Source organism: Gossypium hirsutum, chromosome D10 (assembly GCF_007990345.1).
Source record: "Gossypium hirsutum isolate 1008001.06 chromosome D10, Gossypium_hirsutum_v2.1, whole genome shotgun sequence".
Taxonomy (NCBI): Eukaryota; Viridiplantae; Streptophyta; class Magnoliopsida; order Malvales; family Malvaceae; genus Gossypium; species Gossypium hirsutum.
The window spans coordinates 58,362,900-58,390,391 of NC_053446.1; the positions used below are offsets into that span (position 1 = coordinate 58,362,900).

General features: G+C 31.6%; 1 protein-coding gene across 2 annotated transcripts; it reads left to right on the forward strand.

Moving 5' to 3' along the window:
• The first annotated feature begins 3,490 nt into the window (after window positions 1-3,490).
• LOC107915744 (ethylene-responsive transcription factor WRI1-like) lies at window positions 3,491-8,156 on the forward strand. Of its 2 annotated transcripts, NM_001399837.1 has the most exons (7): window positions 3,491-3,928; window positions 4,033-4,115; window positions 4,345-4,353; window positions 4,564-4,652; window positions 4,726-4,850; window positions 5,281-5,357; window positions 7,274-8,024. In NM_001399837.1, the coding sequence occupies exons 1-7, from the start codon at window positions 3,678-3,680 to the stop codon at window positions 7,954-7,956; spliced, it is 1,317 nt and encodes a 438-aa protein (NP_001386766.1). In that variant the 5' UTR covers window positions 3,491-3,677; the 3' UTR covers window positions 7,957-8,024. The 2 variants fall into 2 exon arrangements, with proteins under 2 accessions (NP_001386766.1, NP_001386767.1); NM_001399838.1 differs by lacking the exons at window positions 3,491-3,928; window positions 4,033-4,115; window positions 4,345-4,353; ... (1 more) ...; window positions 4,726-4,850; window positions 5,281-5,357 and adding an exon at window positions 6,596-7,093 and having other exon boundaries at window positions 7,274-8,156.
• The last annotated feature ends 19,336 nt before the right edge of the window (window positions 8,157-27,492 follow it).

A 27,492-nucleotide genomic window follows, 5' to 3' on the forward strand; every position in this document is an offset into this window, starting at 1 on the left:
AATCATTTTTCAGAAAAGTAAATCATTTTCCAGAAATCATTTTTCGGAAAACATTTTACTGGCAAACAAACAGACCCTAAAAGAAATTATCAAAATTATGTGACAATAACATGGAAAAAATTTGTTGAAATGTCATTAAATAATTGAAAAATGATCATGAATGATGTGGTGAGGAAGGGACCATAAAACAATTTCTCAACGTAACGGTGTTATATAATTTGTTGTTTTTAATATGTGATGTGATGTAAATTAAATTATTTCGAATAATATTTTTTAATTTATTATTTGTAGAATGTGATAAGATAATATAAATGAGATATTAATAAAAAATAATTTAAATTGGTTAGTCACATTTCTCCTATGTTTTGATATAGTTGATTGAATGAATTTATTAAATATTATCAAAATTAAATAAATTATAAAGAAAAGAAAAGGGAAGGATGGAAGTTGAACCACCTGAAAGAACAACATTCCAATGCCCAAAAACGTTGAAGTTGCCTTATGAAAAACCGCAAATCTTATAACATATTTCTCAAACAACAATATTTCAAAAAACAATTAAAATAAATTTCTCAAACAATAACACAAAAAGTATTTTATACATACATATATATATACCCGTAAAAGCAACGTAAATAGAAAAGTTTAGGTGAAAAGATTTATTCGGTCCCTCTCAATTTTGATATTGAGCAAATTGGTCCCTCTTTAAAAACTTAAACAATCTAATCTCTATTAATTTCAAAAGTGAGTATTTAAGGACAAGTAATCACAACATTAATATTTTTTCCTCAATTTTGCATAAATTTTGTTAGTATGATAACAAATATAGTTCTTAAAGTTTACACATTCTATCTATCTATCTATCTATATGTCTATATTTTTGAGGTTAGACCTAATTAGGGTTGTAAAACTCGCACAGAAAGTGGAAAGATTTAGACAAAAATATAGGCTCGAAAAATGGGCTTGGATAAAAAAATAAAGCTCGTTTAGAAAACGGGTCAAGCCTTAAGTAGGACATTTTTTGCTCAGGCCCGACACAACCCAAATTTGACAAAAAAAATTGTTATTGTTTTGTTACTATTATGTTGTTGTTTTGCTACCATTTCGTTATTATATTGCTATTATTTTGTTGTTATTGTTTGGATATTATATAATTTTTGTTTTAGTACTGTTACTATTTTAGAGGCATTTGGTTATTAAGTTGTAACTATGTTATTGTTATTTAATTATAAAAACTTTTTTTACATGTATTTTCAATTTGTTGGAAAATATTTATTTTAATATTTTTAGTCTATTTGATGCATTATATTTTTTAAATTTATTTTTATATAAAAATAATCTAAAAACAATTAATCCGGATGGGTCGGGCTCGAGTTTAACATTTTTTATCCAAGTCAGACTTGGACAAAATTTTAGACCCATTTTTTAAGTCGGGTCAGGCCCGAGCCTAGAAAACGGACTTGATTTTTTTACACTGGCCTAACCCATGATCATTTCTATTTGAGTTGAAGTTTTTTATATATCAATAAAAATGATGTACAATTAAGTAAAAATATTAATTGTGTTTTATTGTTTATATTTATTCATTTTCGAAATTGACAAAAATTAAATTATTCTAATTTGTTTTAAAAAATCGATTTGCTTAATATCGAAATTGAAAGACACTAGAATCTCATGTGTTGGCCTAATGGTCAGGGTGTTCACCGTTTCAAGTATGACCTAATTTTGAGTCGCGCTAATCGCGTTACTATTAAGATTTTGCCCTTCTCTTGTAATTAATTTTTTTTTTGAAAGACACCTGTTTTTAGGAAATTAATTAAATAACATTAATTAGTTTTCTTTTATTAGGATCTAATTATCTCTATTTTTGGGAAAATAATAATTACTTCGAAATTTTAATAAATCAGTTTTGTACATACAAGTGATAAATTTATTAGATTAAGAAAAATATACTCAAAAGGTCAAAAAATTTAAAAATCAATAAATTTATATTAAAATTTACTGTTATTAATTTTTTATATATCTATTTTTTAAATATTTTATTATATCTTATAAAACATTTGTCATCATCTTTGTGGAATCTAAAAATTTTACTGTGTACCAAATATTTTGTTATAATTTATAGTTTTTAATATTTATAATATTTTATTGATCAAAATTTATTTAGAATTTTTTAAATTTCACAAATGAAATTAAGAAATAAAAATATATAACACAATGATTTCTCAATTCGCGTCTATTAATATATTAAATGATAATCCATTTAATTTGAGATTAGAATTTAGCGCATTGACATTGTATTTTTTGAACTCCACAATTAGAGTTAAAAATTCGTCACTTGTCTCATTTCTTTTATATATTTATTTTTAATGTTTTATTATGCTCTATAGGATACTTGTAATTACCCCGGTTTAAAAACTATCAGTGTACCAAATATTTTCCTCTTAACTTTAAGGAAAATTATCTTATACACAACTCGTGGAGTTTTTTTTTATTCCACGAGTGAGTTAAAGCTGTAATAAATATCAAATGTATTTTTTAATTATTTTATTATGATTTTATTAGACCCTAAAAATAAATAACATCAACCCAAACCCACTTCCCAAAACTTTTTACTCTATTAACTGTGTATGTGATAATTATACATTAAAAAATAATATGTAAATAAAACATATTTTTAAACATATCTATAAAAATCCAAAATTTAGGTATAAATAAATAACTTAATTATAGTAACAAACTTTTCATAAATCACAATAAATTTATAGGTGGCCCATTTTATCCTAACAAATTATTATATAAATAAAAATATAAATATTTTTTGAACATATTTATGTAAATACCTTTCAAAAAATTATAGGGCAAATTTTCAAAATTTAACTTTTTTTAAAAAAGAAAAATAATTTATAAAATATAAAATTTTCACACTCATAATAATATATACTAAAAAAATCTTTACCCTCAATTACGATATAAATCCTTTTTAATTTTTATCTCTAAATATACTTGACTACTTATGTCATTTTCAGATTTCAAATTAATTAGTTTAACATCGATTGAGTTTTAACTCAATTGACATGAGTATTATTATTAATACAGGACGACCTAGGTTTGAGTACGCTGGAACATATTATCCTCCTATTTATGAGTTGGGGAGGGATTATATAGATAATTCTAGATATTATATTAAAAAAATAGATATGATTATAATAAAATTATTTTAAAAAATTAATTAAACAAAAACTTTAAAAGGGAAAAACTTGAAGAAAGGTGAGATTCTTTGAAACCATAATAATACTAAAAATTGCCAGCCTAGGTAAAGAAATCTCATTGGCAGCATGGCTGCACACACAAGCCAAGTGTTAGGGGTTTAGGTCCATTTTTTCTAACTCAAACAGTTAAAATTTAACCCAACCCCACCAAACCCCTCTCCCTTTTTTAACCCCATTCAATGGTTTGCTCCATTTTTTCCTTCTTTTAAAACCTCTCCCAATTTTCTTTTCTTCTTCCACTCTACCCTCTTTTGGTAAACAACTCTTAGCCACCCCCTCCCCCCATTCACCTAAGCTCACCATCTTCCATCATTACTTATATATATACATATAGAAAGAAAAGGGTTCTTATTTATGTTGCCAAATTAGCCATTTTTATATACTTAGTGGGGAGAAGAAAAAAAAATGAAGAGGTCACCGAGTTGTTCTTCTTCTTCTAATTCATGCTTTGCATTGCCATCACCATCATCATCATCATTATCAGCATCACCATCTTCATCATCATCATCATCTTCATGTGAGAACCCTCATGATCAATCAGAGAAACCCAAGGCTAAAAGGGCTAGAAAACATCAAAACACTGATAATAATGCTTGTTTGAACAATGCTAACAACAATGGCGGTAGAAGGAGCTCTATTTACAGAGGAGTCACCAGGTTTTCTTTCTTTTTTTTTAATGAATTTTGATTTTGGGTTCATTTGCATTGCATGTATGAATAATTTAATCACATTGATTAGTATTTTTTTCTTTTAAAAAAAGGCATAGATGGACTGGGAGATTTGAGGCTCACCTTTGGGACAAGAGTTCTTGGAATAATATTCAGAACAAGAAAGGAAGACAAGGTTAATTTTTTTATTTTATTTTTTAATTTTCAGGGGAAAAAATAATCAAAAAAAGGGAAATTCAAGTAGATCTATACAGTTTTTTTTAAAAAAGTATTTTAATTTTTATATTTTCTTTATTTGTTTGAATTTATATTCTGTGTGAACTGACTGTGTTTGTCCTTTTTTCAATATTGCAATCTCTGGTCAATCTCAACCTTTATTTACGCTTTCGTTGCCGCCTCCATAGTTTATTTAGGTAAGTCCTTCAAATCTCTACATATTTCTTTTTCTTTTTTTTTATATCTAAATTTTTTAAAAAAAAATAGGCCTTGATACAGTTCGCAAAATCTAGCCTGCCTGGCTCGGTTTCGAGTCAGGTAATTTATCGGACATGCATTTGTATTTGTACTTGAAAATTGTACTGTGTTAAATATATTAAAATTGAATTTTTTTTTATGGAAAACAGGGGCTTATGATAGTGAGGAGGCAGCGGCTCGAACCTATGATCTAGCGGCTCTCAAATATTGGGGGGCGGAAACGATACTGAACTTCCCGGTATGTAATATAAAAAAATAAATAATTAATTAAAAAAATGGTGGATTTGTGATATAATATGATGATGATGCAGAAAGAAAGATATGAAAAAGAGATGGAAGAAATGAAGAAAGTGACAAAGGAAGAGTACTTGGCGTCTCTACGACGTCGCAGCAGTGGGTTTTCTAGAGGAGTTTCTAAGTATCGTGGGGTAGCTAGGTAGGTAATTTTAATTGATTTTATATTTGTGTAAAATGGACCATTTTATGTGATTCAATGAAATAAAAAAAATTAGTCTTTATGTTGGTTGTGTTAAATCCTAAATCCCACGTGGGTTAGCTAAAATCAATTAATTTCCTCTTCTGCATTTTAGGGTTTAGGAATAAGAGAGGCCTTTAATTAAAATCGAGATTATAGATTTTGATTATATTTTTTTATAAATAAAAATAATAATATGTTTTAATGGATTCAAACTCTTGCCCTCTTGTATTTGGTAATAATATCCCTGCTAAGCGAGAGATATGATTTTAAATGAGTGGAAAAATGTGCTAAAATGAAACAGATATTAATATATTATAATATTATTAGGGAAGTGAAAGAAGTTATTATTAAATTGTGTTTTGACTAATATTTATTTGGTTAATGGCAGGCATCACCACAATGGGAGGTGGGAAGCCCGAATTGGTCGAGTTTTTGGAAACAAATATCTCTATTTAGGGACCTATAGTAAGCTCTTTCTTTCTCTCTCTTAAAAACTTCAAAATTTAGGTAGTGAGACTAAAACTAGGTGCCCCCTCCCCTGGCCAAATGGCCAAATTGTTCTTTAGTCCTTCCAAAAATTTAAAAGTTTCAATTTTGTCCTTTTCACCTTTGATTAGATGGAAAATTTGAAATTTTAGACCTTTTTCAACAGTTAATAATTTAATTTAAGCCTTTTCAAATACAAAAATTTTAACTCTGACCTTCAAATTTTATAATCTTTTCTTTTTCCTAAACAAAACTTCTAGTTTCACCCCGAATTCGAACATGGGCTTTCACTCAAGCCTTTATTAAACACGTTCACATTCACACACACACTCTCTCTTTACATGTTTCGATTCGAACTTTTTGTCTAATGTTACAGTGTTGTTACAATATTTAATCTTGATTGTCTTAAAATGATTTTTTTTGGTTTGCATCCATAATCTTGGCATTTAATATAGAGTCCTAACTTTTTTTAATATTAGGGTCCAATGTCATTAATCACAAGACACCATGAGCCATTTTGATATAACTGCTATGTATTCAATTGATATGATTTAATATTTTCTTTATTTCTAATTTGGGAAGGGCATTTCTGTGATTACATAATGTATATGTTTTTTTATTTTTAAAATTGCATGAAAAATAATGGCAGAATGGGCACGTGACCATTACTCTCCCATTAAGAGATTCTGTTGCCTTTTATATAATTATATATTATATTTTGCTGAGTAAGAGGCAGCAGAGATCACGTGCCATTGTGATAAGCTTAGATTGTGGCTTGCTTTAGGTCACCTAATTGCCTAACCCCTTTAGGTTTGCTAGCTGGCTATTAGTGATTAGTATAATTGTGGGAAGATTTGCTCCAACTTGCTTAACTTGGATTTTTATATTTTTTTTAATAAAATTAGGTTAATAGATTTTCTCTTTTTAAATTTTAATAAATTATTATTTTTTAAAATTACTCGTAAACATTAGATTCAAAATCCGAATCTTTCTTGTGTTTGATAAATTTAGATTGGTTGAGATTTTGTTCACTAATTCTTTTTTGAGTTGTTATGAAATGAAGTTGGACCTTCCCCCCCCCCCTTTTTTTAATCAACTTTTCAACTACTAAAAAGCTAGGGTTGAAAGAAAGACAAGGAACCCATGTGTCTCCTTTGTTTTTTCCCCCCTAAAGGTGTCTACATTCTCCCTGTTAACAATGGGGAAATCTAGGTTTACTTAATTTGTACAGCTTGACAACGTCATTGAGCAGTTAGGATTCAGGGTTTCATTTGAGAGTACAACTGGACGTACCTCTCACCATGTTTTGAAACATGGAGTGGGGTTGATCCGGTTGATGCGAAGCGGAAGGCCTTGGCCTCTCTGCCCCAAGTTTATAATAGTACAATTGCATTTTGACGCTTCGCCTTTGGCCTTATGTGGTCAAGTTCCTTGTATCATGCTCCCCAATGCTGGTATTAGGTCACCAACCATATCAACAAAATCGTTCATTGAGATGGTTACGTTTTCTGTAACAAAACATGATCTTTGCACTCTCCCCTGCAATTATGCCAACAAGTTGCCTCTTAAAAAATTGTCTGGATTTGGATGATACATATTCAAACTCGAGGTTGAACATCGGATCATGTGTCGAACACGGATACTTTAGGGGTAAAAAGGAAAGGAGTGCAGACAATGTTTTCATATTTTAGTCTGGAAAAAGCTTAATACAAATTGTCAGTACAGTAACTAATTAAGATCTAATGTCAGCATGTGAATCCCTAATCTTATCTTTTCACCTGCAATACTTTAAAAGTTTGATCTACTTTATTTAATTTATTGTTAAATGGTAAAGTTTCTTTGTTCCCTCAGAATTTGTTTATTTATGCTCTGTTGTATTCATTTATTTATTGAAGATACACAAGAGGAAGCAGCAGCAGCATATGATATGGCAGCTTTGGAGTATAGGGGGGCCAATGCCGTGACCAATTTCGATATTAGCCATTACATTGAACGCTTGAAGCAGAAAGGAATTTTGTTAGTAGATCGAACGGAAGAACAAATTCCCAACCCTGATGAAGCTCGACGAGTAGAATCCGAAGAAAATGGACCACAGCCGCTGCAGGAGCAGCAAGAACGGCAGGAAAAACAGGAACAAGAATTGAACCAAGAAGAGGCCGAAAAATCTCAACATTTTCAATACATGCAAATGCAGCTTCCTCTATGCATTGATAGTCCGATGACAACAATGGCCGGTATTGAGCCTACTGATAGTAATGAACTAGCATGGAGTTTCTGCATGGATTCCGGATTGACATCGTTTTTGGTCCCGGACATCCCTCTCGATGGCACCGCTGAATTGCCAAACTTGTTTGATCATGATACGGGATTTGAGGATAACTTCGACTTGATATTCGACGTAGGGCCGCCTAACAAAGAAGAGGCTAATCGGAAATGCGTGATGGATGATGATGTGATTGGAGTCGGTGTTTCCATGAGCATGGAAGACAATAATAGGAAGGAGAGATTGTCATCACCGTCTTCAGACTCTCCATGTTCATCATCGACAACCTCGGTTTCTTGTAACTACTCTGTTTAATGGTTGATGTTTCGGGTTAAGAGTTTCTGATAATTCGGAGTTTGTTGTTGGAAATATGTTGTGGGGTGGATGGATGCCAAAGATTTAAAATATCTTTGGTTTTTGTTGTTTGTTTTTGTTGTTTTTAATGCATTTTCTTTTGTTTAATTATATTGAAAAAAGGAAAAGACTTAACCTGTTTTTGTTTGATCCCATAATCCAATCAAATACATTTTGATACATTTGCAATGTCCTTAAACTTGTGAAGGAATTAAACAATATATTACATAAAACGAAATTAAAAGGGTCTCTTCTACCTTAACCATTCTTATCTTGAGTACGGAGCAGTTTTAAAACTCGTGATTAATTATCTATCTCTTTAATAAATTTACAAAATACGAAAAATTAATTACAAGGCCCGCTTCGATGGATACCTTTAAGAAATATGAAAAAAATTGCAATTACAATTAATGTATTCAATTAATGTACAATGTACTAATAATTGAAATATATTTGGACTATTAGTGTTGGTATATTCCAGTTGCACCATATGTTACTTAGCATAATCTTTTTTGCTTTTTTAAATAGGATTTTCCTCACTTAATGGATAAGCATTTGCTACTAATGGGGGATTTTTTTTTTCATTTTAAATTTCAAGATTGGATTTGTGCCAATGAAAACCATAAATTTCATACACAATAGAAAGATACGGTAGATCTATCTTTTTTAGATAGTGAACGGACGAATCCCATTCTATTCAGGACTTTGGATATGAATGTTGGACACAATGAAGATCCAAATGTAGAACTTGTCAAGTCTCGAAAATTCGGACATGAGGATGTTGTCCGAAACTAGACACAAATACTTAGATTTTAGTGTGAATTATTTATAAAAATTAATTGGTCCAAGCATCCCCAAATTATGATTTTCATTTTAAATTGATTTTTAAATTTTAAAATGTTTTAATTATATCCCTAAACTATCAATGTTATATCAATCAAATCCTTCCATTATTGAAATTGTTAATTTAACTATTAAATGACACGTAAAATCTTATATGATATAATTTAAAATTAAAACTTTAAATTAACTTTTAAAATTAAAAGCTAAAGAAAAAATAAACTGTAAAAAATAAAGGGAACGATAATTTTTAAAAGTTTTGAAAACCTCTAAACCAAGATTTTTACAACTTCCATTTTTACAATATTCATTTTTCTTTAAATTTTTTTTATTTTAAATCAGTCGCGTAAGATTTGACGTCTCATTTAATGGTTAACGATTTTAGTAACAAAATGATCTTATTGATATAACATTGATAGTTTGAAGATATAATTAGAATATTTTAAAGTTTGAGGACTAATTTAAAATGAAGGTCATAGTTTAGGGGTGTTTGATGCAATTAACTCTATTTATAATGCCAACTTTTAATGAAAAATGTTGGAATCATGATATTAAATGATTGGGTAATCTACCTAGTTGGTCACCCAATTTTTAGAATGTTTTTTTTTGGTCACCCAAAATAAAATATTTGCAATTTCGTTACCCAACATTTAAGGCGCTTTATTTTAGTCATCTAAGTATTAACTCTCTAATGGCGGTTGACTGTACACAGCATATCATACTTATACTTTCATTTTGCTCACTTAACTTCCCCAAAAAAGTATAAAAAAAAAGTGAAGGGTTAACGTGAAAAGGTGCTAGAAACTAAAATAATGCATTAAAATTTTGTCAAATTATACTTGTTTATCCCATTTCCAAAAATTCTAATTGTTTTTCAATATTGAAATTTTAAATTCCAAAACATCAAAATCAGTTAAATAAATTATTGGATTTTTTATCTCTTAATATTGTATGTTGATGTGTTACTATAATATTAAAATTAATTAATTTAACCTCCTTAAAATTTTAAAATTTTATTTTATATTTTCAAATTAAAATCAACTCACATAATTCATATTTAACAACTATCTACAAAACCCAAAATTTTTTTATTATATGATCTTGAATATTCCATGCTAAGCTAGAAGTAAAGAAAATTCCTTACAATTAATTTAATTAATTAATTTTATCTTCCATTCCAAACAAACCTAAGATTAAATCAATTAATTTAATTAATTTTAATATTATAGTACTAAATCGACTGACACTATTAGGGGATGACAAATTTTCAATAATTTATTTAATTGATTTTGATGTTTTGAATTTTAAAATTTCAATTATATAAAAAAAATAGAAATTTCAGCAATGGGATAAACAAGTACAATTTGACAAATTTTTAATGCATTATTTTAGTTTTTACTGCTTTTTCACTTTAACCTTAATATTTTTTTTTACCTTGATCAATACTTACAAAATGATATTTTTTGTTTGACCAAAATGAAAGTGTAAACATGATGTGGTGTGTATAGTCAATCGACATCAGAGATTTAACACTTGGGTAACTAAAATGAAAGAGCCTTAAAAGTTGGATGATAAAATTGCAAAAATTTCATTTTGAGTGTTCAAACTAGAAGCAGCCTAAAAGTTAGGTGACCAATTAGGTAGTTTACTGTAAACAATTTTCAATGATTTTAGTGTGGATTTTTTTATAGTACCAACTCTTTCTTTTAATGATTTATACATATATATATTATTCTCCATGTCCGTTTTACCATCCATATTTGAGATTCATTGTCATCTCCCTCGATAATGTCATCTCAAGGTCCGAACTTGCATTCTCTTATTGGGAGTACAATATATTTTATAATTAACATCTAGAATGATCCTGGACAAATTGATGTCTAGATTCACTAAATCTAGACATCCTTTTACCTAGATTCATCTTGGACATGAAACAATTCTCATAATTTTTCATAAAATTAAGATTTTTAAAGATTTTTGAGATTTTTTTATTAATACATGCTAAATGTCATAATTTTGGATTGTCACGTGTTATCGTATTATTAGTTGTCAATGCCATTATAACGATCCGAAAATTAGTGGTGTCGGAAGCGGTGGTTTCAAACTCTATTTTTCATATTCGATTCTATAACGAGTATAAAGTTTAATTAAAATTTTGTCTTCTAATTTTGTCAATCTGATAGTTAATTAAGGTACAAGTGTTTCGACCCTAAAGTTAGTAGTGTTGGAAAATGAGATATTGAGACCTTGTTCCCGTTAACTAAGCTCGTATTAAACATTTACAGAGTTATTATATAGGTAAATTAAAGTTTAGATAGGAAATTTCATTAAATTAATGACTAATTGAGGTATAAGGATTAAATAGTAAAAAGATTAAAATGACTTATATAGTAATTAAACAAGGTTTGAAGTGACAAATTAACCTGTTTACCAAATTAGTGGACTGTTTGGTGGATAGATAGAATATTATAACTTTTTTAATTAAACTAATAATATATGTATAAAACATAAATGGAAAAAGGTGGTCATCCATGCATTTTACTTTTTTTCTCCACCGAAATTAAAGAAGGGAGCCATTGTTTGAAGCTTTAAAGGTTTGGTCCTATGCATGGTAAGTTTAATTTGGTTCGTTTCTCGTAAATTTTACGTTTTTAAGATTGTAAAAGCTCGATTTAGCTAACCCGAGCATAAGTTTTCAAAACTGTTAAAGTTTCTAAAAGTTGTCGTTGATGAATGCTTGATAAAATTGATGTTAAATTATTAGATTTTAAGCTTAGATATGAAAAGGACTAATTTGTAAAGAGAAAATTATTAGTTTTGAATATAATGATTAAAATATAAATATTTTAAAATTGACATGAAATTGCTATAATTATTGATAATAAAGGGTTGTTGAAGAATGAAATTGAAATCAGATTGTAAATCGAAGCTCAAATTTGACTCCAATCATCATATACTATACTTTTAATGACTTCGAATCCAAAGTTCAATCAATGTCTTATAGATGACTCTCAATATGAACAGTATACATGCAAGAGTCAGCATAGAACTCACCTGATTCTCACCTAATGCAGTTCAAAGCTCTAGATCCAAATATCCATCACGAATCAACAGCAATCACCTAATGCAAAGTAACTACTAATCATAAAAGAACCTTAGCTTGTAGATCATCGAGGTGGGATACATTCAGATTTAAGGAAGGTTTCAGTATATACTACTTAAGGAAAAGGAAGAAGAAGAAAGAAAGACCCCTTTCAGAACACATTCTCACATATAAATATGACTCATCTTGCTTAGTGGAATTTAACAAGTGTCATGCGTATTAGAACTTGCATTCTTATTGGCCTACAGTTTTTGAGAAAAATATAAATAAGTTCCCTTCATCAAACTTACCAGGCTAAACTATAAAGTTGGTTTCTAACCAGATTACTTAAAATCTAATTAGCACAATATTTCATACAATCTAGGCATACTATACTTTTGGCGAATACTCATCCCATATTTCTCTTTTATCCCTTAACACAGATGTTTCTTTAATACATGGTAAAATATTAGAAAATCAAATTCTTACTTACTTTAGTGGCTCTTATTACATGCCCACTCATATACGCCAAAATAATCTTTTAGGCGGATAATGCTATGTCTAACAAACTATTTACTACTAGTCATTGAAATTTTAGATTCGCCAGATCTAGGATGTTACATTAATATTGTATTGAGGTTACCAGATTAGGCTAAAGTAACAGTACATATAAACTGAGAATCCATAACAAATGTTGGATCTCATATAACTATGTAAATCCCTAATTATTTCCATATTTGACTCTAATGGTATGTGTAACACCCCGTACCCGAGTCCGTCGCCGGAGTCGGACACGAGGGGTTTGCAGACTTAAATCACTTCTTTGCACAATCCATTTTAAAATTTTCCAGGCAAGCTGGCTAACTGCGTCACTGTCACCTTAAAAATCATATCTTGAGTTTCACAACTCGAAAATCAGCTTCGTGATTTTTCCCTGAAACTAGACTCATATATGCATCTACAAATTTTTTTATAGAATTTTTGGTCAGGCCAATTAGTACAGTTTATTAGTCAAAGTCTCCCATGTTACAGGGATCGACTACACTGACCTTTGCGTATTACGACTTGGATATCTCCCTGTACAGGGCTTCAATACTGATGTCGTTTGTTTCTATAGAAACTAGACTCAAAAAGGAATCTATTCATATATGGCATGACTTCTAATTATCTCTGGTTAATTTATAATGAATTTCCAAATTCGGAACAGGGAATCCAGAAACCGTTCTGGCCCTGTCTCACGAAAACTTTAGCATCTCATAATATACTGTTCATATGAACGTTTCGTTAATTTCCTATGAAAATAGATTCATCAAGGTTCGTTTGCCTAATTTATTCACTATCTAATTCCATTCCTACTATTTTTAGTGATTTTCCAAATCTACATCACTGCTGCTGTCAGCATCTGCCTTTAAGGTAGACTTTACCTATTTCATAGTTTCCATGATTCAACTAGCCCTTTTAGCATAAATAGCACAAATTATGATAGTGATTAACCATTCCCATGGCCAATCCTTGTTAAGCATATCCATACCAAATGAGTATAACATTATGCTCAAACATATATAAGCCATTTTCGCATGGCTATCCAAAATTATACAAATCCAAAGGGTCCATGACCCACAACAAAAAGGGTAGTCCTATACATGCCATTTCGAAGTTCAACCAAAATTGTACCAAAAGGGGGCTTTGATAGTGTGGGCGACTTCGACTTCAAAATCCCGAGTCCGATAGCTGAAGAACCAAAATCTATAAAACAGAGAATCAAAGAAACGGAGTAAGCATTAAATGCTTAGTAAGTTTGAGCAAAGAATTTAGACACAACCAAAGTATAGCATTCATGTAGCTAAACGGATAATTTCATATGCACAAATTTTCAATATCATACTTACTTCACATTACCAACCCTTTTATTCATACACAAAGATCAACTTAGCCAAAGGCTGGTAGCTCATTTATCAACTGAGCGAATACTTATTTGTAAGGGCTCAACTAATTCAAAGCACATACGAAACATACCTCAATGTTGGGATGTTACAAGCGTATTAACTGAAATTTTTACAGCAAGATCATTCATTCCCAAATCACGTACCTTCGGAATTTAACCGGATATAGCTACTCGTTCAAATGCCTTCGGGACATAGCCCGGTTATAGTAACTCGCACAAATGCCTTCGGGACTTAACCCGGATTTAGTAACTCGCACAAATGCCTTCGGGACTTAACCCGGATTTAGTAACTCGCACCAATGCCTTCGGGCTTAGCCCGGAATTAGTATCTCGCACAAATGCCTTCGGATCTTAGTCCGGATATGGTCACTTAGCACAAAGCCTTCGGGACTTAGCCCGGACATCATTTGAATAACCATGCACATTTAACAATAAATCATGACACATTCATATTTCATTTTCATTAGCAAAACTCAAACACAAGACACTTATCACTCTTGCCATTTCGGCTCAATAGCCACACACAAAGAGCACGATTTTGATTTGCTTAAAACATGATCTAATCAAATAATAATTTAAGCTCTATTACTCAAGAACTTACCTCGGATGTTGTCGAACGGTTTCGACGGCTATTCGACCACTTTTTCCTTCCCTTTATCGGATTTAGTTCTCCTTTGCTCTTGAGCTTAATTCAAACAAATTTAACTCATTAAAGTCTCATTTTGCTAGCTTATGGCCGAATATGACAAGGAGTTTGATAGGTCATATGGCCACCTTTTAGCTCAAATACACAATGGTCATATGCATTTTTAATCACATCAAGCAATTTAATACAATTCATTCGAACATCAAAAGAGAAGCTCAAGGTACTTAGCCCATATATACATTAGACACTAGAGTCACATATGTACGAAATCACGAATCGAATTCAACATACTAGCTAATATTTCCCCTTAGCCGAATTTTCTAAGTCAAGCTAAAGCCATCAATAGGCTACCTATGGCCAAACATACACATAACTTATGTACTTATTCATGTGGCCGAACATACATGTCTATGTTGGGGCCGATTGCATCACAACACCATACCATTTCAATTTTTGGTCATGGTTAAACAAAGAACTTAATGTCTCACTCAAAAATGCTAAAAAGAAGATTCAAGAATCATCAATCCACCATCACATGCACCATTACAAAGCTTCACTTTTAGCATGCAAATGATATCAACACCAATCCACCTTGGCCGAATATCATCTCCATGACATAGTAAAGATTTGAACCATGGGCTATTTAGAACTCAAGCTAACTACTAAAACATGCATGCATCTCATGGAACATCATCAAACATACCTTAGTCTATCAAACCACCATAGCCGATTTCCTCAAAACTCTTTTTCCTTCTTTTTCTTTCTCCTATTCGGCCAAGAACAACATGAGAGCTTTTCTCTTCTTTTCTCTTTTTTTTTCTTTTTTTTTTGGTCATGCATGAGAATGATGAACACATTTTTTTCTCTTTGTTTTCTTCCTTCAATTTCTTATTAGTTTATTGCCCATGCTTCTTATTTTATTCTTCCATTAACACAACATGTTTCATGACATGTTTTGCCCATGCTTCTTATTTTATTCTTCCATTAACACAACATGAAACATGTTTCATGACATGTTTTGCCCATGCTTCTTATTTTATTTTTCCATTAACACAACATGTTTCATGACATGTTTTGCCCATCATCCCTTGTCATGGCCGGCCACTAGTACTTAAATGGGGGGAAATTGACATGCAAGTCCACCCCTTTGATTACATGCACTATTAGGCCACTTGCATTTGCCTAGCACATTTCTAAATTTTCTCACATAAGTCCTATCAACTAAATTCACATGCAATTAACTAAATCGAAGCTTAAAACTTTCACACATTTATATTCACATATTTTAGGCAATAATTATCACATTCAAATAATTTGGTGACTCGGTCTAGCGGTCCCGAGACCGCTTTCCGACTAGGGTCACTTTAGGGCTGTCACAGTATGCTATACGTATCCTAATCTTTTACTAAGTTCACACGGGTATTATTACTATAATCATACCATTTCAATCCTTGTAACAGCATATACATGTCATACCAATCTTATAAGCATTCCATTTCCATTTTGGTACCTTGTACCTATTCATAAATAACATACTTTTTTCATACTTTGCAAGTTTAGCCAATTTGATGCCAAAAATCACCAAATTCACATTTATATAAACTAATAAACAAAATGAATACAATTCATTCATAACATGAAACAAAATAATGAGTTCCATACAAACTTACCTTGTAACACCCCTTACCCAATACCGTTTCCGGAGTCGAGCATGAGGCGTTACTTGACTTAACTTAAAAGTTCGGGGCATAAAAATTTACTTTCAAATTTAATTTCATCATTCATAATAAAGCTGTCCACCTGTACAGCAGTCACTAAAATAATTATAATTCAAGCTACAAAACTCGAAATTTAGATCCATAAATTTTCCCTGAAACTAGACTCATATATCTATTCACCATAAAATTTTCAGAATTTTTTCTTTAGCCAATTAGTACAGTTTATTAGTTGAAGTCTCCCCTGTTTCACTAATCGACTATCCTGACCACTCATCACTAAAATTTAATTATCTCTTATTAAAGGTTTCATATGGTGATTAAACTTATTTCTACTGAAAATAGACTCATTAAGGAATCTATACATATAAATTATAACTCATAATTCCTTCTGTACAATTTTTAATGAATTTCTAAAGTCAGAACAGGGGACTTCAAAAAATTCTTGCCCTGTTTCACTAAAATTCAAATATCTAAAAGTATATAATTCTTTTGCTTACTCCACTTCTTTCATATGAAAGTAGACTCTTTCAGCTTTAATTTAATATCTCACTCAACTTCTAATTCTATTTCCACTATTTTTTGTGATTTTTAAAAGTTACATCAATGCTGCTGTCCAAGAACTGCTCCATTGCAATTTTTTTAAAAAATTCAATATAACCCCTTTATAATTGTCTAACCTTCCCTGCAAATTTCAAATCACAACCAATTCCAGTATTTCATCTACTTCATTTAAATACTAATGAAGTTCAACCAATCAACCATTTCAAACTAAAAACATGTATATATTTCGATATCTAACGCAACCATAACATTCAAATTTACTTTTTACTTCAATTCCCTATACATGCCATATAAATCCAAAAAGTTGCTTAACATAATCTACCGGAGTATATCTGGATAGTGTGATTCTTGATGTAGATCCGATCATCCGAATGTATAAATACGTTAATCTGGGTCGATTTGCAGAATTTGCAAAAGTTCAGGGACTAATCAACTACTTTTTCTTTTCCTCGGCTTGCTTCGGGTTCTCGATATGATTCAAATATATGAAAAACCAGCTTGTTTCAGACCTCCTATGGCGTTTTTGCTGATAAATTGTGAAGAGATCTCTAGATTTTTCACTTTTGTCTTTGTTTTAAATGTTTAATTTGTTAAGTTTCCAATTTTGCCCCTATTTCTACTTACATTCTGCTGATTTTTCTTACCCAACCGTCCAGCCCATAAAATTTGGGCCTAATTGCCTTTTAAATCCCTCCTCATTAGTCACTTAAGCTATTTAATCACAATTTAACAAATTTTACACTATTTTCAATTTAGTCCTTTTTAGTTAATTAACTATCCAAACGTTAAAATTTTCTAACGAAACTTTAATACCAACTCAATGACACTCTATAAATATTTCTAAAAATATTTATGGCTCGGTTTAAAATCTTCGAGGTCTCGATACCTCGTTTTTTATTTTAATTATTTTAATATTTATTCCTAGTACACTATTCACTATTTCAAAAATTTTTCTAACTTCACATTTAACTTATACTTACTAAATTTATAATATTTTCTACTCGTTTGTCAGATTTAGTGATCTCGAATCTCCATCCCGACACCACTGAATATTCAGGCTATTACATACCTAGCAAAACAACAAACAAACAAGTCTTTAAGGACTAATCAACAATTTTGCATTTTCCTTGATTATCTTCGGTTTGGTTCAATTCCCGATCTATACAAAAATTCTATTCAAGTTATTAATTCCAAACATTTTGTATCATCCTATTACATGTATGAATCAGTCCAATTTTATTTTTTGAATGCCCCTAAAGTTTTGCATTTTATTCAATTTAGTCCCTAAAGTTGAAATTATCATAACTTTCAATATCGATCTCAATTACATCCTTCTAAGACCCTTTATTATCTATTATTGTATAAATTTTACATTAATTTTGAAATCTATACACTTTAGTCCTTATGTTCAAAAACTAACAATTAAACATTACAATCTAGTCCTTTTTCACATCTAGGCTCAAAATATATCAATTTAATATCAAAATATTCAAGAAAGAAAATACAGAAACTTTTAAAAACTTTAACAATTTTGCAAATTGGTACATGGGCTAGCTAAATCAAGCTCTCACGATCTTAAAAACATAAAAATTACAAGAAAATGACTTGAAATCACATGCCAATCAAGGCCAAAAGTTGAGAAATAATTTCCTAGGTTTTATTTCATTCTTGTACGATGGAGAAGGAAAAAATTAGAGAAGCTGAATATATTTTTTAACTTATATAGCTTAATTAAAACCTTAATTAACCGAAGTTAATTAATTAAACCTTAATTAAGTATATACTAATCATAATTAACAAAATATAGTGGATGATAACATCATCCCTCACTATTGAATAAAAAGATGGTTTAATTACCATTTTTAGCTTTTAGCAACTTAAAAATCTATAGCGATTGGACTTCTATAATTTAGTCTCTGTACCTTAATTAACTATCAATTCGACAAAATTATTGAACCAAAATTTAATATATTTCTATGATAACCTCATAAATATTAAATATTAACACTTATAAACTCAAGTTATGAAAATGGGGTTCCGAGACCATATTTTTCGGTACCACTAGAAATCGGGTTGTTACAATAGATTTCAAGTTTAAATAGCAGTTAGGTCTAAAAAATTTTCAAGTTCTAATTAAGTACAAGTATTCAAGTTTAGGGGCAAAGCCTACATTAATTCTTCTATAAAATTTCAAATGGTGACTGATCTTTGTTTATTTCATGCCTTACAGAAGTTCAATTAGAGTGCAATTACTAAGACATATTTCGTTCAATCTAGCTTGAAGATTTCTGTGATAGCCCGAAATAGGGCCTAATCGGAATAATGGTTTCGTAACCACAAATCCGAAGTGAAATAGTTTAATTTTATAAATTTTTATTAGTTACTGATTGATTGAAATATTGTGTGAAAATATGGATAGGAAATTTTAATGCTTTAGTGCTTAATTGAATCTTTAGGACTAAATTGAGAAAAATGCAAAGTGTGTCTAATTAGTGATTAAATGACTTAATTGAATTATTGCATGAAATTGGAAGTGTTTATGTGGCAATTAGACCATAAATTAGTGTTATGGACACAAAAGGGTATTTCTAGAAAAATATCTAAGTAATGGGTCAAGGGCATTTTTGTCCAAATTGAATAAAAGACAAAATAAAGATGAAAACAAGTGTCCATCTTCTTAAAATCAGACGTTTGCTGCCAAAAAAATTCATGTCACCATAGCTAGGGTTCTTGATTTTCCTAAGCTCAATTGTAAGTGATTTCTTGCCCCGTTTTTAATTATTTTCGTATTTTTATGCTTATTGAAGCTTGAATTTCATGTTTCTACCATTTAATTTAAATGAAATTAAAGTTTAAAAAATTGACCCCTTCATGATATAATTGTAAATTGATTAGTGATGTTAGATAATGAATGTTTGAAGTGTTAATTACAAGTTTTACTAGATGAATTTCAATGAAAATGTTGAAAAAGGGCTAAATTGTGAAAGATGGTAAAGTGTGCATAAAGTTGTGATTTTGTGAAATTGAGGGCTGTTATGAGCATGAAATATGATTTAGTGAAGTTTGAAATTTAAGAAATTTAGTAAATTTGATTTCTACGAGCTTAGGGACAAAAGTGGAATTTTTGAAAAGTTATGGGGAAAAATGTAAATGTGTCAAAATGTTGTGTATGAATTGTATTTGAATGGAATATTGATAAAATGTATTAAATTGTGTTAATATAGATCAAGAAAGAAGAAATAGTGCAAGTGATCGGGGAAAAGAGAAAGTTATCGACTAAATTACAAAAATAGTCGTTTTGCATCCGAGGTAAGTTATATGTAAATAATAGTTATATTTGTATAAATTGTGAATTGTATTTGATATGTGAATTAATATTGAATGTGGAAGGAAAATTGTTCATGAATTATTCAAGTGATAAAGTGTTGAAAATAAAGTGTTAAGTGTAAATTCCCGGTTGAACTTAGGAATAGAATTGGATACAAGTGACATGTCACTAGAGACCAGTGTTACAGTGTTACAGTGAGTCCCGAGTGCTGGGTGATCTAGCATGTGTTGCAGACACCTGACAGCTTGTGTGAACAGGCCCGTGGACATTTCCAGTGTTATTGATCAGTGGTAGCTTCGGCTACATTTCAGTGGTAGCTACGGCTACATATCAGTGGTAGCTTCGGCTACATATCAATGTGGCACTTATGTGCTAAATCTCTACGTATCCGTATATATTCCAAGTGTTCAACGGGATTAATAATTAATTAAAGTGAATATGAAATGTTAAGTGTGAAAATGTATATGCAAGTGAATTGGTAAGATTGTGCATGTGTAAGTGATTGAAATTGCTAAGAAATGTTTTGATTAGTTATATGTTAAACGTGTTAATTATTAAATGAGTAATTATTGTTTACATGTAACTTACTAAGCTATTTATAGCTTACACATCTCTTTCTTTCCTTTGTTTTATAGTGATTTGAACTTGATCGAATAGTGGACCGTCGGAGCTCGTATCACACTATCATAGCCATCTCGGTATTATGTGCTTTTCAAAATGTTTAAACTATGGCATGTATAGAGTCTTAATCATTTTGAGCATGTTCAAATGATATGGCTAATGTTAGCTATTGAAGTAGTTATTAAAGAATATGTTTTGGTGTTATGTATGTTTAAATGGTAACTAATTCAAAGAAGCAGTTTCTTTGACAACAGCAGTGACGTGAATGTGAAAAATTACCATAAATAGTAGAAATGGAATTAGAGGGTGAATGATATATAGAATTAAATCTTATCAAGTCTATTTTTACATGAAAGAAACGGTGTAGGCAAATGAATTTTATATTTTGAGATATTTGAATTTTAGTGAGACAGGGTCAGAATGGTTTTTGAAGTCCCCTGTTCTGACTTTAGAAAGTCATTATAAATTGTATAGAAATAATTATAGGTCATAATTTATATGTGTAGATTCCTTAGTGAGTATATTTTCAAAATAAATAGACTATAACCTTATATGAATTCTGTACAATGATATAATTGATTTTTAGTGGCAAGAGGTCAGATCTGTCGAGCTGTGAAACAGGGGATACTTTAATGAATAAACTGTACTAATTGGATAAGTCAAAAATTCTGAAAATTATATGGTAAGTGGGAATATGAGTCTAGTTTTAGGGAAAATTTACGGATTTAAATTTCGAGTTCTATAACACGAGCTATAATTAAATTAGTGACAGTCACGCAGGTGGACAGTTTTGTTGTGAATAGTGAATTTAATTTTAAAAGCAAATTTTTATGCTCCGAATTGGTAAGTTAAATTGGATGACATCTCGTACTCGATTCCGGCGACGGTCTCGGGTAAGGGGTGTTACATTTAGTGGTATCAGAGCTACGGTTTAGTCGATTCTCGGACTAACGTAGCGAGTGTAATAGACTATCTATACATGCCATAATTGAATAATGATAGTGTGACGACTCCTGACATCTTAAAATGTTTTTTTTATAGTAATGGATTCTAACCGAGATACAGCTGATGATGCTCAAAGTAATGTGCCTGTTGAAAGTCGATTCGAGACTCAGGGTCAAGGAGATGAGGCTCGAGAAGCTTTTCTCCAAATGATGAACAATTGGTACACTGAGTTTGTTAGAACTAATCCTAATGCTCAACCTCCTCCGCCCCCTCCTATTCCTCAAGCTGTTCCCATAGCTCCTCAACAAACTGAAGTGTTAAAATTGTCAAAGCCTCCAGTGGACAAAATTCGAGAGTATGGAGCCGAAGAGTTCCGAGCTAATGTAAATGATGATCCTGAAAGAGCAGAGTTCTGGCTTGATAATACTATCAGAGTGTTGGATGAATTATCTTGTACTCCAGAAGAAAGTCTCAAATGTGCTATCTCATTGCTGAGGGATTCGGCTTATAATTGGTGGAAAACTTTAGTGTCAGTGGTGTCTAAAGAGAAAGTTACATGGGACTTCTTTCAAGAAGAATTCCGGAAGAAGTATGTGAGTCAGCGTTTCATTGATCAAAAGAGAAAAGAGTTTCTTGAATTGAAACAAGGGCGCATGACGGTAGCCGAATATGAGCGAGAATTTGTCAAATTAAGCAAGTATGCCCAAGAGTGTGTATCTAATGAAGCTACATTGTGTAAAAGGTTTGAAGATGGATTAAACGAGGATATCCGATTGCTAGTGGGAATTCTTGAAATTAAAGAGTTAGTGGTACTAGTTGAAAGAGCTATCAAGGCTGAAGAATTGAGCAAAGAGAAAAGAAAGGTGGAAAGTGAAGCAAGAGATGAAAGAAAAAGATCAATGGGCAAGCCATTTCAGTCTCAAGCGAAGAAGTTTAAAAAAATGAATACTCGATTGAATGTTTCTAGTGTGAATTTTCAAAGAGATCGAGGAAGACAATATTCAGGTTCTAAAGCTCAGGCAACTTCTATGGCAAGTACAGGTAGTGTTAAACCTACTAGACCGGAATGTCAACATTGTGGAAAACGACATTTGGGGGAATGTTATTTAATCAGCCGAGCTTGTTTTAAATGTGGATCTCAAGATCATTTTGTGAAAGATTGTCCGGAAACAGAAGAGATAGAAAAGTTTCAGAATGTGAGATCGAGCAGTGTGACTTCTAGAGGAAGACCACAGAGAAATGTGGGGATTGGAACTAGTGGTAGAGGCGTAACAAAAGACACGACTGTAAGATCTGAAGTGGGAGCTCCAGCAAGAGCTTATGCCATCCAAGCTAGAGAGGAAGCATCTTCTCCTGATGTGATCACTGGTATATTTTCTCTTTACGACACTAATGTTCTTGCATTGATTGATCCTGGTTCTACTCACTCGTATGTATGCATGAATTTAGTGTCTGATAAGAATTTGTGTGTTGAATTGACTGAGTATGTGGTTAAAGTGTCGAATCCTTTAGGCAAGCATGTGATAGTCGATAAAATATGCAAAAATTATCCTTTGATTATACAAGGTCAGTGTTTCCCTGCCAACTTAATGTTGTTGCCATTTGATGAATTTGATGTTATTTTGGGAATGGATTGGTTGACATTACATAAGGCCAAGATAGATTGCAGTCAGAAAATTCTTGAGTTGAAGTGTGGTAGTGGTACAGTTCTTCGGGTTGAAACAGATAAGTCAAATGTGATGCCAATTGTGATTTCTGCCATGTCTGCTTAGAAATGTTTGAAAAATGGTTGTGAAGCATATCTTGCTTATGTGTTGAACACAAAAGTGTCTGAAATAAAGATCGAATCAGTGCCAGTGGTATGTGAATATGTAGATGTGTTCCCAGAAGAGTTGCCAGGTTTGCCTCCGATTAGAGAAGTAGAGTTTGGTATTGAAGTAATGCCAGGTACTGCTCCAATATCGATTGCTCCCTACAGAATGACACCAAATGAATTAAAAGAATTAAAAGTGCAATTACAAGAGCTGACAGATAAAGGATTTGTAAGACCAAGTTACTCTCCGTGGGGTGCTCCTGTGCTATTTGTGAAGAAAAAGGATGGGACATTGAGATTGTGTATCGATTATCGTCAACTTAACAAAGTGACAGTGAAGAATAAGTATCCATTGCCCCGAATAGATGACTTGTTTGATCAGTTAAAGGATTCCACAGTGTTTTCCAAAATTGATTTGAGATCCGGATATTACCAATTGAGGGTTAAAGAGTCAGATGTGCCAAAGACTGCTTTCAGAACCCGGTATGGCCACTATGAATTTCTTGTAATGCCTTTTGGTCTGACTAATGCTCCAGCTATTTTTATGGATTTGATGAATCGAATTTTCCGGCCCTATTTGGATATATTTGTTGTGGTGTTTATAGATGATATTCTTATTTATTCCCGAAGTGAAGCCGAGCATGCTGAACATTTAAGAATTGTGCTACAAACGCTGCGAGAAAAGAAATTGTTTGCTAAATTTAGCAAAAGTGAATTTTGGCTTAGTGAAGTTGGATTTTTGGGGCATATTGTCTCGGGAGATGGCATTCGAGTGGATCCGAATAAGATATCGGCAATAGTTGAGTGGAAGCCTCCAAGAAATGTATCTGAAGTTAGGAGTTTTCTGGGCTTAGCCGGATATTATCGTCGATTTGTAGAAGGTTTTTCGATGATAGCTTCACCGATGACAAAATTGTTGCAAAAAGATGTTAAGTTCGAATGGACCGAGGAGTGTCAACAAAGTTTTGAGAAATTAAAGAAGTGTTTAACTGAGGCACCAGTGTTAGTGCAACCTGAGTCAGGAAAGGAATTTGTTGTTTATAGTGACGCGTCACTAAATGGGCTTGGATGTGTATTGATGCAAGAAGGAAAAGTGATAGCGTATGCTTCTCGACAATTGAAACCGCATGAACGAAATTATCCTACCCATGATTTAGAGTTGGCTGCTATTGTCTTTGCTTTGAAGATTTGGCGTCATTATTTATATGGTGAGAAATGTCGTGTTTTTACAGATCATAAAAGTTTGAAATATGTTATGACACAAAAAGATCTGAATTTGCGGCAAAGAAGATGGTTGGAATTGTTGAAAGATTATGAACTTGTGATAGATTATCATCCGGGAAAAGCTAATATAGTTGCTGATGCTTTGAGCAGAAAGTCTCTCTTTGCTTTGAGAGCTTTGAATACGAGATTAACATTGACTGAAGATGGATCATTGTTTGCAAAGTTAAAAGCTAGACCATTGTTTCTTCAAGAAATTTGTGAGGCTCAGAAAGTGGATAATGAATTGCAAAGAAGAAAGACTCAGTGTGCAGTGGACAATAATTCTGATTTTCAGATTGATTCAGATGGATGTTTAATGTTTCGTGATAGAATATGTGTTCCGAAAAATGTTGATTTAATTCAGAAAATTTTGCAAGAAGCACATGATAGTCATTTGGCAGTTCACCCCGGTAGTGTAAAAATGTACAATGATTTGAAGAAATTATATTGGTGGTCGGGTATGAAACGGGATATCTCCGAGTATGTGACAAAGTGTTTAGTGTGCCAACAAGTAAAAGCTGAACACCAAGTACCTTCAGGATTACTTCAACCTATTATGGTGCCCGAGTGGAAGTGGGATAGAATTACTATGGATTTTGTTTCTGGATTGCCATTGTCACCGAAAAAGAAAGACTCAATTTGGGTTATAGTTGATCGATTGACTAAGTCGGCTCATTTCATTCCTGTGCGAATGAGTTTTTCACTTGACAAGTTAGCTGAATTGTATATTGCTGAGATAGTCCGATTACATGGTGTATCTATGTCTATTATATCTGATAGAGATCCACGATTTACTTCAAGGTTTTGGAAGAAATTACAAGAGGCATTGGGTACTAAATTGAATTTTAGTACAGCATTCCATCCCCAAACCGATGGACAGTCTGAAAGAGTAATTCAAATACTCGAAGACATGTTGAGATGTTGTGTATTGGAATTTGAAGGTAATTGGGAAAGATATTTACCTTTGGTGGAATTTGCTTATAATAATAGTTATCAGTCAAGCATAAAAATGGCACCTTATGAAGCGTTGTATGGACGAAAGTGTCGGACTCCATTATATTGGACTGAACTTAATGAAAATCAGTTACATGGAGTTGATTTGGTAAAAGAAACCGAAGAAAAAGTGAAGATAATCCGTGATTGTTTGAAAGCTGCATCAGATCGACAAAAGTCGTATGCGGATTTGAAAAGAAAAGAGATTGAGTTTGAAGTGGGTGATAAAGTATTTCTGAAAGTGTCTCCATGGAAGAAAATTCTGAGATTTGGCCGTAAAGGTAAATTAAGTCCAAGATTTATTGGTCCGTATGAAGTGATAGAAAGAATTGGTCCAGTGGCTTATCGATTGTCTTTACCACCGGAATTGGAAAGAATTCATAATGTGTTTCATGTTTCTATGTTGAGGCGATATCGATCGAACCCATCACATGTGATTTCACCGACTGAAGTGGAAATTCGATCGGATATGACATACGAAGAAGAACCGATTCGAATCTTGGCACGAGAAGTGAAACAGTTGAGAAACAAAGAAATTGCTTTAGTGAAAGTGTTATGGCAACGACATGGGGTGGAAGAGGCAACATGGGAAACCGATGAGGCTATGAGGAAACAGTATCCCAACTTATTCACTGGTAAGATTTTCGGGGATGAAAATCCCTAAGGGGGGAGAATTGTGATAGCCCGAAATAGGGCCTAATCGGAATAGTGGTTTCGTAACCACAAATCCGAAGTGAAATAGTTTAATTTTATAAATTTTTATTAGTTACTGATTGATTGAAATATTGTGTGAAAATATGGATAAGAAATTTTAATGCTTTAGTGCTTAATTGAATTTTTAGGACTAAATTGAGAAAATTGCAAAGTGTGTCTAATTAGTGATTAAATGACTTAATTGAATTATTGCATGAAATTGGAAGTGTTTATGTGGAATTAGACCATAAATTAGTGTTATGGACACAAAAGGGTATTTCTAGAAAAATATCTAAGTAATGGGTCAAGGGCATTTTTGTCCAAATTGAATAAAAGACAAAATAAAGATGAAAACAAGTGTTCATCTTCTTAAAATCAGACGTTTGCTGCCAAAAAAATTCATGTCACCATAGCTAGGGTTCTTGAACTTCCTAAGCTCAATTGTAAGTGATTTCTTGCCCCGTTTTTAATTATTTTCGTATTTTTATGCTTATTGAAGCTTGAATTTCATGTTTCTACCATTTAATTTAAATGAAATTAAAGTTTAAAAAATTGACCCATTCATGATATAATTGTAAATTGATTAGTGATGTTAGATAATGAATGTTTGAAGTGTTAATTACAAGTTTTACTAGATGAATTTCAATGAAAATGTTGAAAAAGGGCTAAATTGTGAAAGATGGTAAAGTGTGCATAAAGTTGTGATTTTGTGAAATTGAGGGCTGTTATGAGCATGAAATATGATTTAGTGAAGTTTGAAATTTAAGAAATTTAGTGAATTTGATTTTTACGAGCTTAGGAACAAAAGTGGAATTTTTGAATAGTTATGGGGAAAAATGTAAATGTGTCAAAATGTTGTGTATGAATTGTATTTGAATGGAATATTGATAAAATGTATTAAATTGTGTTAATATAGATCAAGAAAGAAGAAATAGTGCAAGTGATCGGGGAAAAGAGAAAGTTATCGACTAAATTACAAAAATAGTCGTTTTGCATCCGAGGTAAGTTATATGTAAATAATAGTTATATTTGTATAAATTGTGAATTGT

Excerpts from the sequence above, each read along its gene's own strand:
- LOC107915744 (NM_001399837.1), top strand. The coding sequence starts at position 3,678 with ATGAAGAGGTCACCGAGTTGTTCTTCTTCTTCTAATTCATGCTTTGCA. Across the intron at positions 4,653-4,725 it reads AAACGATACTGAACTTCCCG|AAAGAAAGATATGAAAAAGA; the intron begins GTATGTAATATA and ends ATGATGATGCAG. Across the intron at positions 5,358-7,273 it reads TCTCTATTTAGGGACCTATA|ATACACAAGAGGAAGCAGCA; the intron begins GTAAGCTCTTTC and ends TATTTATTGAAG.